Source organism: Xiphophorus maculatus, chromosome 19, assembly GCF_002775205.1.
Source record: "Xiphophorus maculatus strain JP 163 A chromosome 19, X_maculatus-5.0-male, whole genome shotgun sequence".
Classification (NCBI taxonomy): Eukaryota; Metazoa; Chordata; class Actinopteri; order Cyprinodontiformes; family Poeciliidae; genus Xiphophorus; species Xiphophorus maculatus.
In genome coordinates, this window is record NC_036461.1 from 25,458,113 (window position 1) to 25,478,978 (window position 20,866).

The window sequence follows — 20,866 nt, forward strand, 5'->3', positions numbered from 1 at the left end:
TAATCGTGTCATTCAAATGTGCAAACATGTGGTGTGTGAAGTTCCTTTCAAAAGTGTTGACATCTGTTGGAGTTTTGCATGTTTTGTCAAAAAAGATTCATGCAATGAATGCTGTTACAAGCATTCATGGCTTTTTATTTTGATGCTGAGTGACAGACACGCACAAAGGGAAACATATTGTTCAAGTGGAATCGAAAGCATAATTTTGCTAAGATAATGTAAGAAATGAAAAGCAAAATATTTCATAATTAAATATTTCAAAGCAGGAAAACAATGGGAACGATTTTTAGTTTTTACATGTTTCATTATGAGAATCCTAAGTCTGTCTGTTACTCTCCAGTTTCAATGTATTGTGTTTAGTGGCTTGGACGGTTTTGTCTTTAACAGTAAAAAAAAAATATTCAAGAGTGGTTTCTTTTGATATCAAGACAGAAAACGTATCGCACAAGCTCTATGGAGAGGATGTTAGTAGTTTGTTGTTTGTAATTTGCTGCCATCTGCTGGCTCTAAATGGAAATGACAGCATAATTATATTTTTCAACAGGTTTTAAAATATATTTTGTTTAGTGTTAATCGCTGTCATAATGTCCTGGCTTTTTTTCACACGACTGTAGCTCTACGGCTAAATACAACACAATCATTAAAAATATTAGCTTGTGTTAAAATGTACAAGCTTCCTCTGGAAACAATGGAAACGTGGCAACGTTTTCTAATCTGTGCTAGAAGCCTGTAGGTTAAATTTAGAGACAAGAGACAACAAATACATTGTTCAACAACTGTGTATTTATTGAAAACTCAAAAGATGATTGTTCTGTGGACATGGTCGATGAATGCATGTTCCAACCAGTTTGCAAATTTAAAAACAGCTTAGGGAAGGAAAAGGAGGCGTCGTCGTTGACAACCAGCCAACTAACCACAGATCGCAACTTTCCTTCAGACGGGAACTAAAACTTTGGACAACTTTTCCGCAAATTAGACACAAAGACACAATAATTTCAGCAGTAGAAGAAAAAAAAAATCAGTCATGTAAAAATGTGTCTGTATTTAATTGTTGTAAACTGCTACATAACCATATTTTTAGTCTGCAGGTTAAGCTTAAAGGCTAGTGCATTGTTAGCCCATAGGATACTGTCGGGATAAACCAGAATCTTCTTGAGACAACTTACAAAATCTTCACACAAAGCACATTTACAAAATATCACTCATTCACAGTCACTGTGTAACATTCTCATGCTCAGATATGTTGCTCATAAATAAGGAGTATTTGCAGAGCAATGATCACTTTTCTGAAGTCGTCGCACCGAACGACTTCCTTCAGCATTTTCACATGCTTAAAACCAGCAGCAAAAAACTTTAAATAAAACAAAACGACAACTCAGAAGCTTGACGCGGACCCGAGCACAAACCGGAGCACGTATGGCCCTCGGCTCTTTTCACATACAGCAGGTTTGCAATATTTCTGCTACAGAAATTCAACTGAAACAAAATATAAGTTAAATAAATAAGAAAGAAAGAAAGAAAGAAAGTTACTCAGAAGTCACTTCTATTACAGGTTTAGTGGCTCACAGAGTGTCATGATGGCACAATGGAGCAGTGTTGCTCTGTGCTCTAACAGTAGTATCAACATAAAAGCAAATAGATAACTTAATAACAAATAAAAGAAGATATTCCTTTAGAAATAAAAGTTAATCTTTACAGAAAGACTTAGCTTTTGTTGTAACTCCTCTCGTTCCAGTTCTTTTTTGTGTGTGCATTGCTCATGCTAAAATCACTGGGTTATTGTCGTAGGTTACCGTTGCTGTTACTGTGTACGTGGAGGAAAGGAGGAGCGGGAAATGAGAAGAAGGAGCAGGTGCGGTAAGACAGGAAGGGAGGGTGGAGGGGCAGGTTAGCAACAGATATACACATGATCAAGAAAGAAGGAGAGACAGACAGAGAGCAGGAATAAGGAGGAGTGATGCTAGAAAGCTTGCAGAGAGTAGAAAAACCGAGGGGCAAAAAGAAAAGAAGGGGCGATGGAGGAGGGAGTTCAGTATTCATCCTGGTCCAGGTGACCTTGTTCATCGAGGTCGTCCTCATCTGGAGGGGCAAAGCCTTCCTGCGACACAGAAAACATTGTCGTCTTTCAGATTTACGTTTTCTTTTGACTGAATTAAAAATAACCAAAATCGTCTCGTCTCCAGTAGCTGCAAAATACGGCATGAAGTCGGATGAGTCACAGTACAGTCGCTGACGACAGAAGACATTTGGGAAATGTTTGCTTTCGCTACAGATCAGTCAAACCAAAACGCATCATCGGTGCTAATGGTAGAGGTACCTCTGTGGCGTAGAGAATGTCAATTATCCTGCTGAGCACAGGGTTGTTTTCACTCTCATGTTCTTGGCAGATGAGCTCAACGTCCCGTAGTTTGCTGAAGTAGAAGTCTCTCTCTTTCTCTAGACCGTCCACCGTCAGCTTCAGCTCCATCAACTGAGGGAGACAAAACAACATGCTGACGGTTTGGACCAGGGGAGTCAAACTCATTTTCCTTTTGGGCCGAATCAAGATCATGAATGTTCTTAAAGGGCCGGCTGTGCCAGATCGTACTGGTAAAAACCTGATCACAAACTGTTAAAATATCAATGAATTTTTTTTATTAAATAATATTATTGCACATCTTTTCAGTCCCTCCAGGATTTTATGATTCTTTTTGTGATTTTTTTGCAATAAAAATCAAAGTGTTTGTGGCAGTAAATGTGACTTTTTATTACTCGCCGTAAGGATCATGGACTGTGATCTGTTATTAACGAAGGCTGAGGCAGCTGTTTAGCACAAGTAAGAAAGTTTCTGACAATTTTTGAGAAAAATCTGCAATAAACTCCAAATTATGTATCGGCACAAAAGAGTTCAGGGTAATTTTGTGTGAATTTGCACGATAATTCTCAAGAAACTTCAGGGACCGACTGATATAATTTGGCAGTAAGCAGATAAAAACTGTATTGAGTTGATTGATAACATAACATTTAAGCACACTTAGAGTTTAGTCTAGAGTCTAGAGGGCCACATAAAAAGCTATAGCGGGCCGGATTTGGCCCCCGGGCCTTGAGTTTGACACATGTGGTTTAGATAATCAATAAACACTTTGATTTACATACAGTAAATAAAGTTTGTTTCTAATTGCAATGACCTTAAAGAGATGGATTTTTTAATGTCGCCCCTGTTAGAAGGCTAAGCCTGCATATATAGGCTATTTGCTCTGATCAATGAAAGTGCAGGTTGGAGGCGATGCGTCACCAAAGATCTTCCTGTGTGAAATTCATACAGAGAAGCCAACATGAACTGTTTCTGGATCGAGTAACTGCATTTTAAAAAGGAAGACAGTGTAAACATTGTTAAAATATAGTTAACTAAAAGCATAATGTTTTGCAATGTACAGTACTTTAAAATATGGTAAGACAAGCTGAAAGAGATTTGAGATATTCGTTTTTCCGTAAATGTTTCACGTAGGAAGCTCGAAGGCGACGCACCCTTTAGTTCATCCATGTCTCATGTAGATAATCATTGCCATTTCTGTGAATACTCATCCAGTGCAACGTGACTTATGTTGAATGAAATAGTGTTTTCATAAACTGCTACAATGTTTCTGAGACTAGAGTAGTTCCATAGTTGTCTGTTATCTGCTTTGGTTTTGGCCCCTCTTGGATTATTTACTTGCTTCACCACCTAATCTGGATTAGTGCAAAATGAAAACGCCAGTAGAGACATAAACTGCAGGTAAAATACTAATTGACGATCACCTTTTAATTGAACCTTATTTTGAAAAATGTTGAACCATCCCTTTAAAGACAGCAAAGTCTTTTTTTTTTAATTTGGAAAACACAAGATCATCTCAGTGCTGTATGACCTCTTCACCATTTGGACGAACTGAATAACATTTAGATGCTACCGTTTGTGTAATCCTGTTATTTGTTCATGATTTAAAATTGTCATTTGTTTATTAGGCTACTCTGCTTTTTGGTGTGCAAAAATGCTTCATTTTCTCCTGTTTTAAAATGAGAATAAAACATATCATTTTCTCATTTTTGTTTTATGCCAAACTTCAGTCCATTTTTTAAAATTCCATATTCATTTTCTGATTTAAATGCCAGGTAAATGATCGCAAAGTGTTGCATTTCTTTTGCTTGTTTACAATCTAAGACGTCCCAAATGCTGGATACTGGAACAAAATCTTAAATTAGCATCATTTCTTAATCCTTTCTTTCCGGCAGAAAAAAAAAAGTACCGGGTGTCATCAGCAGAGAACAGTTTTTTTTTTGGTTTTCTTTTACAAATACAACCAAAGCTTGACACAAATTAACTTTTCCTCCTGAGGCAAAAAGGGCGGCGAGAAAAAAACAGTAGACTATAAGTTAGCTTTGTGTGACTGTACCTGTTGATTTAGCTCCATGATCTCGGCGTCGCTGCCCCCGTTTCTGGACAAAGACGGATTCTTCCTTATGGCAGGCATGTTGTGCTGGACTCGCTGTGGTGTTGGCATGTTTTTAGGAACCGTTGGAGACGTTCGCTGTGGTCCTGGAGTTACCAGAGACAGTGGGGAGCGGGGGAAGTGGGATATTCAGCATTTCTTTTAAAACCAGTCAGATCGCGACACGTGAGCTCTATAGCGGTGGTGGCGACAGGCCGAGCACGTTCTAGAGCGGCATGATGTGCCTTTGATTTGTCCCATTATGGAAAACAATTTTCACCATTTTCATTACGACGCTGAAGATCCAAATTATGCGCATTCAATTCGACTGTAAGACAGCGAGAGGCGCTGAAGTCTCAAAGACAGAACATGCCGACACGCGTAGCTACGGCTCTGAAAGTAAGTGCAGTCATGATTCTGCCCATTTCCACCCACACAGCTACATGGTGGCAGAGTTACAAAGCTGGTTTCTGACACACTGCAGCTCCATGGAGATGGTTCCCCATGGCGTTCAAGCCACAGAAGTATTCTGCTCCTAGCTCGTGTTAGTAATCTGAAAGCAGTTTTTCTTAAATTTGGTCGATCAAACCAGCTTTAGGAACAGTATAGGCAACATCTCAATTCATTAGAATATATCATTTAAAAGTTTATGTTTTGGGGTAATTGAATTGGTTACACAGAAGCCTTCGGTTCCTTACATTTTCAAGGATTTTGAGCTAATTAAAAACCTAAAATTGAGTTTCTCAAAAAATCTGAACATTTCATAATGAATAAATGCTACATTGTAGGCATGGTCTGGCCAATGCAGCCATGGCTGCCCACCAGAAAATCACTAACACGTTCCACAATGAGGTTAAGCCTCCAAAGGTCGCTGCTAAGGAAGCTGGCTGTTCACAGAATGCTACATGCATGTTATTGGAAAGTTGAGTGGAAGGGAAAACTGTGGTTGGAGCAGCAATGACCCCAGTCTTGAGAAGATTGGGATGTAATTCTCATCTCATTTAAGAGTTTGGAAAGGAGAAAACAGAGTAGGCTGTTGTTAAGTGAAGTGGTTCCTAGTCCTCCTTTTAGACTAAAGTACATTTTATATCTTAATATTTTCTTAAAAAAGGACTTAATCCTTCCACTTGCCTACCACCTTTACGGTTGATTTTATTTTCCAAAGTATCTGAGACCTGACCACAGTGCCAAAAATACCATTACAGGCTTTAAAGTTCATGCCATCAGTTCAGATGACATCAGAAACTAACCTGAACATTTCTAGATTAAAAATCAATATCCTGTGTAAAAAAAACATTTTTTCAGAGAAACTGAATTTTAGCTTTTTATTAGCTGTGAGCTGTAATCATCGAAACTGACTAAAATAATCATTTGAAGTACTTCGCCGTCACATCTGCAGTGAATCTATAGAGGTTTCCCTTCACTAGAATAACTTTTAAATGATATTCTAATCATATTTGAATTTATTCAGACGATTCTTCAGTTGCATCAGCTGTGTGATGAAGAATCCAGGTGGAAATATTCAACATTTTTGTTCATGTTTCAGCATTTCTGAACCCAAAAGAAAAGAGAAAAGGGCCAAGGATGTGGACCGTCTTCCTTAGTGTGGCTGCATCCCTCTATGCACTGCGGTGTCGGCCGCGGCCCCCGCAGTGTCATAGGTCAGCGGATGCCGAGCTGTGAGGTTAGCCCGTCGCCGTGTGAATCGTGCTGCTCACAACACTTGCTTTACAGCGAGCGCTTTTGAGCCATCCAAAAGCTCAGCAAGGCCGTGCAGCAAAGCCAAGAGGGGTTTGGTTTACCTGGGTTTCTCTTTGGTTTGTGGATAAAGTGATCACCTGGATTGGGGGCGGGGGCCACGTCCTGCCCCTGCCTGGCTAGCATGGGGTCGTACTCCTTCCCGTCGTAGTTGGCGTCGAAGAACTTCTTGAACCACTGGACAAATTCAAAGTTGTCCTGGAATTTTCCTTTGACGAGCTTTTCTACTGGAATTATCTGGAGAGGGGAAACAAAAAGATCTCTGTGAGTCTCGAGGTGTGAGACTCCGATCTGTGACGTCCGGCCCACAGCGGAGTATGAGGGCCATGCTGAGAAAATGTAAAAAAAAAAAAAAAATGAGTACGAGAATAAAGTCATGATATTTTGTGAATAAAGTTGAAATAACATGAGAATAAAATCAGAACAATATCAGAATAAAGTCACAGTATTAACACTTTAATTAACACAGTATTACGACTTTATTCCCATAATATTATGACTTTATTCTAATATTATTTTGACTTTATTGTCTTAATATTATGACTTTATTCTTGTATTCAGTGTGTTATAAGCCTGGCGGGCCACCAGACTTTACTTGTGCTCCCACCAGGCTTAGCATTGTTGCTTTATTAGTTTTATTTTAATGATTGGCTTTTTTCTTCTTTCTTTTACTTTATAGTTGGTGTTTAGGTCTTAATCTTCCAGTCTTCCAAAAATCCATAACAATCAAATGATATTTTAAAATTTCCCGTCAACTTTAAACATTTTTAAACTGAAAAACATGGCGGCCAGCTGGATGCCGTAGCGCCCTGAGCGCCGGGCTTAGCAAGTTTTCTGGGGGAAACCCTGAGTATTAGTTTGACTTTTTCCTCATAATATCATTACTTTATTCCAGTAATATTATGACTTTATTCTCATACGGATTTATTCTCACAATATTATTACTTCACACTCATCATTTTATGACTATTCTTGTAATTTTTTTTTTCTTAGTATGGCCCTCGTACGCTGTCGCATTGTGGTATTAGATTTGCAACGTAAAACTAGGCGATGAAGGCTGCTTACTTTGTCGACGCTCATCCTTTTGAAAGCTGCTTGAAGGACTTTGAAGTTGTGTATAAATTCATGCTCCAGTTTGGCTTGAAATTTGACCTTCTTTAGAAGAATGCAACCCGGAAATAACATGTCCATGAACTGGCAATAAGCGGCCCCTGAAGAACACAGACAGATTTGTTAGCTCAATGAAGACGCTGGAGAATCTTCTTCTTCTTCTTTTATTTATTTATTTTTTCGCTCTTGCTTACCTGAACAGAGCTGCTCGATCTTGGTGTAGGTGAGATGCAGGGAGTCGTTGACCCACGCGAGCATGTCATGACGGCTGAGGTTGTCAATGGAGACGGACGTGGCGTACACATTCACTGCCATCCCCTTCCTGAGGAAAACGGCAACACTCTTTCAGTCGCCACTCTTTGATAAATTAAGTGAAATATTCCTCTAGTGGCTGAATGCAAGCAGCACACCACACTTTTCAGATCTGAATTTGTGGCAAAACCCCAAAAAAAAAAAGATTCAATCTGGAAGCACCCAACGTGAGCAGTCACATAATGGCCCGTGGGACACACATTTGGTTTCTGATTGTAAACCAGCTTTAATCTACAGATGTGTTGTAATCCTCTTTAGATTGAAGCCGGATGGCAGCTTTACACATCTGGCAGCTCCAGACTGACTGAACCAGTGATGCCTCCCTGCACCGAGAGGCACCTTTCCACATCACCACGTCCTATCGGTTTTATTTAAACAACTGAGTCATGTTTGAAGCTGGAGCGAGGACCGTGAATGCCCCCTCAGCAGAGCGCGTGCCAGCGTTTTCCCATCTGAGGCTCGACTGGCTCGCGGTCACTTGACGCGGTTTAACACCTATTTGCGAAATAAAAACAAAATAGAATAATAAATAGATAAACATTTATGAGACCCAGTCACGGAGGCTCAGACTTACACAGTCGTTGGTTCAGGAGTGGCTGCTTTGAATAAGAATAAGCGGCGCACCAAAGCAAAGTCAGTCTATTCTCTATGGGGGGGAATGTGCGGGGCCTTGGGGGGGGGGGGGGGGGGGGGAAGCTGCAGCGAAGCCCTGAGTGAGAACCGCTGAAGTCTACGAATACAAACTGGGGCTGTGGGGTCCGGCATGTGGAGTCGGAGCTGGGAACAATAAATGGTCCCGTTAGCTGACGCTGGAAGCCCTTTGGGTTGGAAGAGCCGCAACGCAGGAGCTGCTCTCCTAGCGGCCCCCTCTACAGGCCTCCCCGAATACCTCAGCGCGGGGGAAACATCCTCGGTGTGTGGGAGGAAAAGGCAAAACACGTCTCCCCAACGCAACATAGGGAGCTGAAGGGAAGGAGAGCGGGTCTCCGAGACGTAAAAGTGCCGATACTCACTGTGTTCCGTGTTGCTATCTGGCTGGCAGCAGTAGTCCTTATGGCAAAGCGCGGTGCAGTGCTTGGTAACGGGCCGCCCTGTCTGAGCCTGCAACAATCCGGCTTCGACTGCGCAGGCGCCCGACTCCATGCTGTTAAAAGGCTTATTATAAATAGGACTTTGGCCCGTCCCTGCTAAGAGACACATGATGTGTCGGGTTGGATTTTAAGCTTGTTAGTGACACGATGCAAGAGGTTCGCAAGAGGTCAGGTCACACAACAAGTAGCTTATGTTGAACTTGTTTCTACTGCTGTGTGTGTGTGGGTGTGTGTGTGTGTGTGAGCACACCCTCATTTAATTACAGGATTCTATCAGCACATAATACAAATAATCTGGCCTTTATGTTGTTCTGAAAATATTTAAATCAAACTTCTTGTGTTAAAAATATAGCTTAATATCCATTAAACAAAATGGAGACGCTGTTGGCTGAAAAAGCAGCATCCCTGCTTCTAACTACAGCACAATGAACAATTAATCAGTAATAAAATCTGTAAAAGCAGAGGGAGTGTTGGCCGTCTGCTGTGCTGGAGCATACAGGTGTGTGTTAACAATGCCCAGAAGGAAAGAGGTCAGCAGGGACTTTAGGGAAGCAATTGTCTTTGCCAGCGGTGGATCATGCACTAAAGATTTGTTGGGCGAACGCATTCCTTTACTCTCCACAGTAAATGCTGCAATAGTTAGAATAGTTAGGTCCTGCTGCAGCAAAACTCCATAATAATTCCAACTGCTTCACAGTTTGTATGAAGTTTCAGCTGTTTTCTGGAATGCAATATTTGGTTTTCTTTTTCCATCTCCACTTTTACACTCGTCTGTTCAAGAGAAATGGATAAGGAATGCTTGGCGTTTTTCTTACACTGGTATCTGACGTTAGAAATCCTCATGTCAAAAATAAATATCTTGCTATTTCCACTGAGGTCAACAGTTACTTTTCCCACCACATTTCCTGCGCACTCTTCATTTATTGAGTTAGCCTCAAGCTCTTCCATCTAACAGTGGCTTAAAGTTTACTTTTAGGACAAAAACTTGCCTTGAATCGTGTCATAGAATAAGACAATGATCTTAAACAAAACAGAAAAGAAAAGAATAATCAAGCTGCTTGCAATAATGTTGCTGAACTTTAAGAGTTGTGCAGATCTGAGTGAATGCAAACCTGAAATAATGATATTAGTGGAGTCTGCTGTTTGTTTTGTGCCTTTCAGATTAAATTTAAATAATTTTATAACCTAGTAAGAGCAAATATGTACGAAAGATGCATTCTTAATAATACCCTGTCTCTGATTCCCCTCACAGGCATTTTATCACTTCTATTTCTAACATATTTGAAAAGTATGTTTTGTTTTGCAGGCGTCTGAGGTGAACGTAGCGGTGCGAAGCAAAAATACTCGAAAGCCAAGCATGTGATCCAGCCCTTATCAGTGCTTCAACGCAGGCTATGGTTTCACTGTGGTTTATTTGCACTTCAATCATGTGATAAAGAGCTGCAAGACAAAAACAGGAGAAAGAGGAATTCAATGTGACAACACATTGTTCAGCACCAGTGTACAGTACGTTTGGGAGGGGAAAGACACTGCAAGAGCCACTGGAGCGTCACAGGACTACAGAAATAGAAACGAAAGAGCAGTAAGCTGTGCATATTCCGGCCTCCACTTACAAACAGAATAAAACCAGGTACTAAGAGACTTATTCACATGTAATTATAAGTGTGAAATTTACAAACTAAGAGCAGAAAACTTTAAAAAAGACAACAAAAGTACTAGTGCCTTTCTGTTCTAGCTAAACAATCGTACATACTGTTAACATCTGAAGGCATGTAGACACCTGGCACTAACCTCCCAACGCCAACACACAGTAAAAAAGCTTCAACTTCCCCACATATTTCACAGTGGTGACAATAGCTCGGAAGTGTTGGCGGGAGCATTTAAGCTCCGCCCCCAAAAGCACCAGGACAGAAGTGACAGTGACTGACACGTCATGATGTGCGCACTTTTTGTTTGAGGGGGGCGTTTAGGTGTTGAAAAGGCCATCTGGGTGAGACTTTTTGTTCAGTGTGGAAACACTTATGATCATAAAGAAAAGCAAAAATGAATAGTTGTGCTTGACATGATAGTAGCGATCATAACACACACACACACACACACACACACACGGGAAAAAAAAAAGAGTCACGGCGGAGGTTCATTCACATTTAGTGGGGTGGAAAAAGAAACCCGTCCTGCTGTAAACATCAGCTGAGACGCTAATCTGAAGTCCTTCGTCTTTTTGATCCCCAGAATGCGAAACAAATCAAACATGAAAATATATACAAATAAAACAAATTAAAAAAAGGAAAGCTTAGGCAATCTTTTCTTCCATCAGCTGATCAAAACCGACGAGTTGTTGTACTACATATACAATAGTTACAATTCATTCGCCACGGCCCGCAGTAAAAATCATCTTATGACATTAAAGGATGTAAAAAGGCATCTAAATAGTAATACATGACACAAGTGCAAAAGTTGTTTCTTACAGTGAGGTAACACAATTGTTTCATAAAAACAATGTTTTCTAAACTATACAGTACAGTGCTTTCCCCTAACATGGTCCAAAAAAAAACTAACTAAAGGAACTTAACAGCAAATGTTTTTTTTTATGTTGCTTTCATATTTGGTTACCTTTTGACTGAATTTTGGTCGCTGTTACCACGTGACAAATGTTTCTCATTCAGCAAATCGACATGGATACGGTTTTATAGTCTTAAATAACAGCAAAATTCAGGATAGAAAATAATAAAAATTAAAAAATGTGACTCGATCGCTTCATACAGAATCAATTTGTTTTAAAACAAAGATGAGTCGCCTTGCTCCTTCCCCGCGTTGGGCTTCATCTAACCGGTTACCAGATCCCGCTGGATCTCCCTCCAGGAGGGGCCAGGATCCGAGCCGAGGATCTCTTTGGAATGTTGTCGTCAATCTGAGCACCTGCAGCCGCGGAGAAAAGGGGAATCGTGTGAGTTCAGCAGCAAAAAACCCCCAAAACAAAACAAAACAAAACAAGTCAGTGTCTGTTTTCTCTCAGGTTTCTAACCTGTAGGTAGATTTAAGAAATGAAGATTGAAACTGCTCCTGGTTTAGTTCAAGGGGTTTCAACTCCATGTAAGGGACTGTGTAATGTGTAACATTTCTAACCCGACCTCAACGGTTTCTACGGCGCCCTCGTCAGGTCATTTTTAAATGATGCCCGGATGCACCAGAAGTACCGACGTCCATTTATTGCTTAAAATAAATCAAACTAATTTCGCCACGGAGCAGAGGCTTGTTCGAGGCCGAGTCTCACCAGACAGGCTGAAGCTGGACTCATGGAGGTCCCTCACGCCGCCATGACGGGTGCAGGGGCGCGTTGGGGTGTCCAGATCCGGAGCGCCCGTGTCCCTCTTTCCCGAATTCACCACGGCAACAACATCACCGTTGTAGGGCTCCCGCTCAACAGCTTTCACCGCCTGGCTCTGGCAGAACAAGAGGATCGGCAAATGTGGACATATTAACCCAGGAAAACCTGTCAGTCACCATGGCGACTAGAGGAACATTCATGTTGTAAGAGTTTTACCTTTTCTCTCTGGACCATCTTCTTGTAGAGGTAATCTGGGAAAGTCCTCAAAGGGCAGAACTTCCCAGAACCCTCTGCGCACGTGAACATGCCGTTTTCATAGACCAGACGCCCGCGGCTGATGGTAACCAGGGGCACACCGCGACAACGCAGACCTTCGTACAGGTTTACGTCGCCTCCCTGGAACTGGTTTGCCACTGAGATGGTCCTGCAGGCAGATGTCAGAAGAGAGACGACCCGGTTCAGTCAGACAAAGGCTTGATTGGGCTCAGAGAGAGACAAGCTGGTCGATGAGTGTGTGGATCAAGTTTCATACTTGGATCCCTCGGGGTCCCAGACCACCAGGTCAGCATCTGCTCCGGGGATGATCCGGCCTTTCCGGGGGTACAGGTTGTAAATCTTGGCCGCATTAGAGCTCGTGACGGCAACGAAGCGATTCTCGTCCATTTTGCCTCCAACCTGCCAGGTAAAACAAAAATAAAGTTTGTCAAATTTAAAGGTTGAAATGGAAGGGCCTCTGGAAACAAATGTTATCTGACATGCTGTGAAAAGTATTTGTTTTATTCCGCTTTTGGTTTGCAGATACACCCCAATGTTTCAGATCAGTAAGCAAATTTTAATATCAGACAAAGAAAACCTGAGCAAATACTAACAGCAACTTTCAAGTGATAATTTTATCTGCTACAGGAAAAACGTTTCCTTAACTGACCTGAAAAAACATTCGTCTTTTACATTGTCATATCCTGGCCTTACTTATTCACAAACGTCTTTTAATTCAGCACCACGGGACGGTTTTCAACTGTTGTTAAAGCCACACCATCTCAACTGAATTCCAGACTTTGACTAGGCCACTCAAAATTCTTATTATGTTACGTTTTGAAACTTGTTAGCTTACTTCGTGTCGTCGAACAGGTTCAACTAAAAGCTGAATGAACCTAACAAGTGCATTTACAGTAAAGTCCAATGTTATCCACACAGGCTGGCAGATTTAAGTTACAAGTGATCTTTTAATTTCCATAGATGTTTACATATTTAAAATTAATTTTAAACATTTTGCGGTGTTAATTGTAGACTTTTTAACAATGCTTAGACACTGACTAGTGAATTCTTACAACAAAAAAAAAAAGAATTAAAGAAGAAGAAATCTTTACAGGGCAAATGCTTGAAAAGCAGTATTTTTTTCTATGATCTGTTTTTATTCCCCCAGTGAAATTGGATTTCCTATTTGTGGAAGTTCTCTGGCTGCCGAAGCAGGAACAAAAGAGCCACACATACCACCCCCCTCTCCCAGATGACGCTCATACGGTCCTGAATGCCGGGAAGGCCGTGAGGGATCTTTGTGAAATCATCCTTGCCCATGGCCCTCTGTTTGACTGTGAACGGACGGTGATCGGACGCCAGGACGTTTAGAGTGTCGCTGTGGCGGGAGTGAGGAAGGCAACAACAGTTTAGTCGCCGACACAAACTCCATCTGCGATCGTAAGTGAGAGACTGTGTGGCGTTTCCTCACTTTCCCAGCAGACTCATCAGGATGTTCGGAGTGCTGGGGTCCAGGCGGAGAGGAGGCACCGTGACGTGGGCGGCTGCGTGAGACCAGTCCAGGTGATAGTACTGCATGCCGTTCAGGACAGCGTGGGCCGTGGTCGTCTCTCCGTGGACAACCTTACCTGCGGGCGAACGAAATCAGAAGAAAAACAAGGAAATGCTCACGGTCTAAGAGTAGGGTACCTGCAGACGAGCAATTTAAAAGTGAGCTAGCTTCAACCTTGCATCTTGGCTGAAGCCACCACATCGCCTGCAGACATGCTGGACACATTGACGAGATAGATTGGGCAGTGGGCCTGAAGATGAACGAGAAAAAATATATTTTTATAGCAATCCCAGCACCTCTGTCGGGCTGTGGAGACTGTTTTATGTTTATGATTAATGCCAAAGTTTAACTCACCCTGTTGGCGATTGTGATTGCCCTGTGCGTTGCTTCTGCTTCCAGCTGCAAACCACACAATGAGTCAGAAATTATTCTGTCCTACTGCAATAATTTACAGTGTCTTGCAAAAGCAACTATGACCTTTCTTGTATAATGCAGCCACCACCATTTTTCACTATGACTGTGGTCTGTTTTGGTTCAATTTCACAAATATGCACCACTTTTATCACAAGAGTTGAGAACCATTACTGTCCAGAACCTCAAATGACTCTTTAAGAAAATAGAAGATAACATCATTTTTTTATATAAATTCAGACTCCAGAATTTGTTTTCATTTTATTTTGGTTTAAGAAAAAAGAAAAACAGGAAACCTTTGCAAAAAGAGAATGAATAAATCGTCTTTAATTCTATATTTGCGGAAAACCCGATAAGAAAACAACAAAAAACTGAAAAGAACCTACAATAAAGCCCAAAATTATCTTTACTCCTTGCAGGTTTAGATATACAGTAAAATATTTTTTTTTCATTGGACTTCCAGGTAAAATAATCCCTAAATTAATTGATTAAAATTGTTAATATTGCATAAAAACGCATTAATAGCCACACACTAGTGGAGGGTTGGAAGTGTAAAATTTGGCTCCGGCACCACAGGTTGCAGAAATCGTGTTCTGTAAGAAAAAGTTTTATATAGGCCACATATTTACAGAGATTTTATTTATATCGCTGACCGGACTGGAGAAGTGAAACGTTATTTTATCTAAGGTCTAAAGACAGCGGCTGGTTAATTTTGAGTCTCCTACCTCTTCAGGTCGACTGACTTCAATCCCCTCCGGGCCACTGATCCCGAGGTCTAACGCTTCCTTCGCACCCTGAGAAGACAAGGCAGCGCATACATGTTTATTATTATTATAAACTTTTCGAATACATATATGTTGAAATTATCAATGTTTTGTTATGCTGGTATTGTGTCCTTCTACACATGGATTCTTCCTAACCTCGGCGACCAGCTCCCCGTTCTCAGCGTGGACCCTTGCAATGGCCCCGATGTCCTTACAGTGCTGCAGGGCCTGGAAGAGTTCGCTGTCCCTCAGCATGAACGTCTCCTTGTAGGCCATGAACATCTGGAAGGAGTTCACTCCTTTCTCTCTCACAAGTTTCTCCATCTCATCTCGCACCTGCACACAAGAAAATAGTCCAGGTGTTGATGGATGGGCATAGGAGCCAACAATACTTGGCAAAATTTGCACATCTAGAGACTGAAAATTGTATCCATTCTTCTTTGCAAAATAAGTGGACCAGAATCTGATTGGATGGCTGTAGGTGCAGTGTTTGTTTTCTGCCACATGTAACATTTGGAACAACTTGACATTGTTTAACATGGAGGTCTGCAGATGTAAATGGACAAAATGTGAAAAAATATAACAGAGTATTACTTCCTTAATTTTAAAAGGTACTGTAAAACAGCTTGCTTTACTAGATACAATGTCATCAATGTTGAAGAAGGATGAAAACATATTTTTAAGAGAGGGAAGTGCATAGTTTCGTACCTTGGGTCCCCACCATGTAACTCCGACATGAAGAGAGTAATCACAGCAAGCTTTGGGGTCAGCCATGCTGCGGCACTTCTCGTACGCTTCCAGCAAAGACTCATTCTTCTCTGGCAGAACATGTCCGATCACCATCGTTGTACCGCCAGCTAAAGCAGCCTGGAGGAAATCCCAAAAACAGCCTTTCATATGTCTGGGTGGATGGATAGCCAGCTAGCTATCTAGCTATTAAGCTAGCTAACCAGCTAGATAGCTAGCTAGCTAGACAGTCAGCTAGCTAGCTAGCTAGCTAGATAGTCAGATAGCTATCTAGCTATTAAGCTAACAAGCCATCTATCCAGCTAACAAGTTAGCTCGCTAGATAGAGCTGAGTAGCCAGCTAGCTATTAAGTTAGCGAGCTATTAAGAAAACTAGCCATCTAGCTAGCTAGCTAGCTAGCTAGCTAGCTAGCTAGATAGATAGATAGATAGATAGATAGATAGATAGATAGATAGATAGATAGATAGATAGATAGATAGATAGATAGATAGATAGATAGTCAAACTAAATGGTGCATGAGACACATACTTAGCATGAAAATGAGAAAAAATATTAAATCTGTAAAAAGGTAATTGCTTTAAAAGCAAAGTGTATATCTTTTGAATATATACTAGTTTTTCTTGATGTACTTTTTTTTTTTTACATGTTTTCAAGGCATAAATTAACTTAAACATAGGTAAGAAAGCAGAATGTAAAATTACCAGTATAAAATTACCTTTAATGTTCATACAATAAAAGTTAATGTGCAAACATTAACCTTTAATATTTATTTATTTCATTCATTTACAGTTCAAAAATGAACATGTCACATGCTGACATAAGCACGTTTTGAATAAAATATATTATGTAACATTACAGAATAAGCCAGTAAATATTTACAGAACCACAATCTAATAATCAATACAGCCTCATCCCAAACCATGAACCTTAAGACCTTTAACAATGATCCTTGTATGTGAAGCATAAATCTATCAGTAGTTAAAGCACCAGACTGACGGCTCCTCATGGTGCAATCATGAGCTATTTGAACCCATTACTATGTTACTACTTTACGACCTCAGTACTTAATAGTTTTCCAGCCCCTAGAAGCAGATTTACTACAGTAAAACTGGGTAACTCCAACCACTGAGGACAGAGCGTGTTTTTGTGTATGAGTGCCTGCCTCAATGAGCATCTGCCAGCTGACCCCAGGGGGACTGTGGAGGAGGACGGCAGAGGGAGAGGGGTGTGTGTCTGAGGACCATTGTTCCTCAGCACAATGGCGTGAGTGAAAAGATTTGCGACAGTCTTTGCAGCAGCCCGTCGGTATCCATGGAGACGGCTAGCGAGCTACATTTGTCCCCAGGCAATTTTTTTTTTTCCCGGTGGCATCAGGGAGGAGACCAGAGAGGGGAGGATGAGCAGGGAGGAGAGGGAACAGTTGTAAGTGTCTGTGGGTTTGTTCGACATTCAGCGTCCGTCACCTTGCAGCTCACGTCGTCGTAAAATGCTACAAAGTGACGAGTCATCATGGACGCCGAGAGGAGAACGAGACATCTGATTTATTTATGCAGGATAACTCCTTTAAGTAGATATCAGCCCTGCTCACAGAATATCTTAAAATGACACTGAGGTAAACGAAGAAAGCTCTGAAAATTGGGACTCCTATAGCAAGAAGAAATTTCAAAAAATGAAATAAATGTGCTTTTCTTATCTTAGCGCATGTCTGTTTCCTACAGCAACCTGTTCTGCTGTTACTTTTTCATGTGCATTTTTACAGGAATCAGCTGATCTCTGTCCAACATTCAGCTGGATATCTTCTTTTTTGAAGAACTCTCAATGCCTTGATACAGGAAAGCAAAGACTTACTTTTTTTTGGTATACATTATTCATTTCTTTGTCTGCACTGCTGATCAACAGGAACCAATCAGAAATACCAATTTTCAGCCAGATAAGGCCTGAGAGAAGCAACAGCACTCTTTGGTGTGAAAGCTTTTCCTGAGTGAAGAAGACTAGACAGGGTCACTGCTCGGTGTTTAGAATAAAAAATGAAGAAACACAGAAACGTACAGTGGCGCAGTTGGTAGCACTGTTGCCTTGCAGCAAGAAGGTCCTGGGTTCGATTCCCGGCCAGGGTCTTTCTGCATGGAGTTTGCATGTTCTCCCTGTGCATGCGTGGGTTCTCTCCGGGTACTCCGGCTTCCTCCCACAGTCCAAAAACATGACTGTTAGGTTAATTGGTCTCTCTAAATTCTCCCTAGGGGTGAGTGTATGTGTGAATGGTTGTTTGTCCTGTATGTCTTTGTGTTGCCCTGCGACAGACTGGCGACCTGTCCAGGGTGTACCCCGCCTCTCGCCTGCAACGTAGCTGGAGATGGGCACCAGCAACCCTCCCGACCCCATTAGGGACAAAGGGTGAACAGAAAATGGATGGATGGATACACCAACTAACCTGAAATCCAGATTTTAAAGCTTCACACCCCAACACATAAATCAACATCTTCCACTGTCGCATAAAGTTTCCTCCACTCCTCTTTCCTGCAGGGTGCTACCTTGGTGCCGCTGTAGTAGTCGTCTGCAGTGACGGCGTTCATGAAGGTCTCCTCCAGGTGGACGCTGGTGTCGATGCCCCCGGGAAGCACCAGCTTCCCCGAGGCGTCGATCACTTTGGCTCCGCCGGGGATCATCAGCTCCTTCCCCACCTGCTGGATGATGCCGTTCTCGATGTAGACGTCGGCCTCCTGCGTGCAGTCGTCGTTCACCACCTTGCCGCCCTTTACCAGGATCCGCACCATCGCTGAACTGGAAGACATGGCTATCGCTCTGCGTCGCAAAGAGAGAAACGCACACGTGTTCAGGAGCGCTTGAGTGCCTTTCTTGGTCCAAATACACAAAAAGAGAAAAGGCTACAGATAAGGTACCTCATTCTGAGACAGTTTGAGGAGTTTAACGAGGAGAGAAGAAGCTCTGGGATGCTACTCTGTGATGGGTCTGTCACGCTGTGACTGACATCAGCCACAGCGCTGAGAAGGCTGTGTCAGTCACCGCCTGAAACCTGACGTACTGTCACAGTGACGCAGTGGGAACAGAAAGAAGCTGAGTCCAGTTGTAGGTCACAATGAGGCGAACAAGGGTCAATAAGGCCATTATTATATAAAAAAGGACGGCCAGTCATTCAGCAACGTACAATGACCTGCATCACACTGGGATAAATCTGACAAATATATCCTTAATCAATCAGTCAGTCAGTTAGTTAGTTAGTTAGTTAGTACAGGTAATGTAGTCATCAAGTTAGCAAACAAACAAATGATTATTTATTCCACAAAAACATAACTTAATGCGCGAGGACAAAAATGACTGAACACCTGACTTCATTTGAGTTCTAAATAAAGGGAAGGGTAAAATTGGTATTTTATCCTTCCCTTTTACCCTTCAATTGGTATTGAAGGGTAAAATTCAATACCAAAATTTAGTAGTTAATGTTACTAGATTCTGACCATTATGGCACATCAATTGTACTATTATGTTTGACTAAATTTTAAAAGGCGACTAAAATTTACTACCATCCAGAAGTCATTTTTATAGTGCACTGTTTGACTAAGCAGCCACTAATTATAATAATAAAAAAAGAACAAACAAGCAAATAAATACATCAATAAAGCCTACTAGTGTAATATAGAAATGATCTAGAATCTGTTACTTTAATGTAATTTTTGCTTGACTTGAATAATGACCAGTTCTACTGTTTATTCAAAGTAATTTGAATAACTGTATCTGAAACAACAGTGATCTTTCAGTCGGTTAAAATAAAGGGAAAACAATTTGAACTGCACAATTTTTTTAACTATATATATATTTGTGTGTGTGTGTGTGGGCGTGTGTGTGTGTGTGTGTGTGTGTGTGTGTGTGTGTGTGTGTTTGAGAACTTAAATAATTGTAAGTTTGCCCCTCGCTGGTTCTGAATCCCTCCACTCAGTATAGGCTCTGGGTGAATTTAGGTTACGGTCCGCGATTAACGATTCATGAGAAACAAAGAAGCAGTCTCCTGGGTTCCTCCCCTCTCCTTCCATGCGCATCATTTGTGGTGATGATGTTAGGAGCTGTGCGTGGACGTGGAGATGCTGTGTGCCTCCAACGCCTCCCTAGATCCGTGCGTGCTTGCGTGAAGTGCAGGATGCGTGCGTCTGAGGGTGCGGCAAGTTTACTGCAAGGCATGGCACTCCTTCACGCTTCCAGATCTGACGCCTGATAGTGGGAGAGGTTCTGGAGAATCCATCAGAACCTCCGCTGACAGGTCGAACTGCGCTGTTGCTCCGCTATGATCTCACTTGTTATGTGTATTATTATAACACAGAGGTGATCGGTGGTGGACGGCGTGGAAGTTGCTTAAACGGGCCTCTTTGAGGAATGTTAGGAAATTGTTGTATAGTAAATAAATACGCTGATTCACGCAGGCGGTTCATTTAATGGGATCGAATTCGGGCCCAACTTTTGTTTCTGATTCATTTTTGCGCGCACACGCATAAGTAAAAACCTACCCCGCTCCCACTTTTAATCTATAAATGATTCCTGTAAATATGCAGATTTGCCTCGTTTGATCCAGGCGTAGTCAAAATGATGACACATGACACAAAGAAACCGGTCTCCATCATGATCAGCTGCACAGCCCGCATCCGAGACTCCAAAAGGAAAAAAGAAAAACCTCCCCACTGCGCTCCCTCTCAGCGCGCCCTCTTCACAGTAAGGTAATGCTGGCGATCTAAGTGGCCAGACATTAATTAAACCCCGCGGCCCGTCTGGACGGACGGGGAAGGTGTGGTTGAGCTCCAGGGTGTGAATGGCACCGTGTAGCCGCTGGGGAGGGGGGACATGGGAACAAAAGTGTCCGGGTAGCAGGGGTGGTGATTAAGACGCAGAAGCCCGCTGGCCTTAATAAAAATCGCTAATATGTGGAGCACATACCTCCAGGTTGGGCCTGTTGCAGCTGCTCCAATCCGCGCTCTGGTTACTTTCTGACCGGAACAGAAGGCAACACAATCCGTGGACGGCCCTGCCCAAGCAGATACACACACCAGATGGATATCTTCCCCGCCGGTCTGGGACCAGCACACCG

At 42.0% G+C, this 20,866-nt stretch overlaps 2 protein-coding genes across 4 annotated transcripts; both read right to left on the bottom strand.

The window, feature by feature from the left end:
* Positions 1–761: 761 nt before the first annotated feature.
* LOC102228102 (microtubule-associated protein RP/EB family member 3-like) lies at positions 762–8,751 on the bottom strand. Of its 2 annotated transcripts, none has more exons than XM_023353336.1 (7): positions 8,639–8,751; positions 7,508–7,635; positions 7,269–7,414; positions 6,248–6,440; positions 4,410–4,552; positions 2,318–2,470; positions 762–2,098 (listed from the first exon to the last, which is right to left on the bottom strand). In XM_023353336.1, the coding sequence occupies exons 2-7, from the start codon at positions 7,626–7,628 to the stop codon at positions 2,030–2,032; spliced, it is 825 nt and encodes a 274-aa protein (XP_023209104.1). In that variant the 5' UTR covers positions 7,629–7,635; positions 8,639–8,751; the 3' UTR covers positions 762–2,029. The 2 variants fall into 2 exon arrangements, with proteins under 2 accessions (XP_023209104.1, XP_005799296.1); XM_005799239.2 differs by having other exon boundaries at positions 6,284–6,440; positions 8,639–8,749.
* A 1,325-nt stretch (positions 8,752–10,076) lies between these two features.
* LOC102228533 (dihydropyrimidinase-related protein 5-like) lies at positions 10,077–20,866 on the bottom strand. Of its 2 annotated transcripts, none has more exons than XM_005799241.2 (13): positions 20,716–20,866; positions 18,306–18,576; positions 15,735–15,893; positions 15,183–15,362; positions 14,988–15,056; positions 14,206–14,250; positions 14,026–14,101; positions 13,771–13,927; positions 13,536–13,677; positions 12,577–12,719; positions 12,261–12,468; positions 11,991–12,159; positions 10,077–11,635 (listed from the first exon to the last, which is right to left on the bottom strand). In XM_005799241.2, the coding sequence occupies exons 2-13, from the start codon at positions 18,564–18,566 to the stop codon at positions 11,550–11,552; spliced, it is 1,695 nt and encodes a 564-aa protein (XP_005799298.1). In that variant the 5' UTR covers positions 18,567–18,576; positions 20,716–20,866; the 3' UTR covers positions 10,077–11,549. The 2 variants fall into 2 exon arrangements, with proteins under 2 accessions (XP_005799298.1, XP_005799297.1); XM_005799240.2 differs by lacking the exon at positions 20,716–20,866 and adding an exon at positions 18,675–19,565.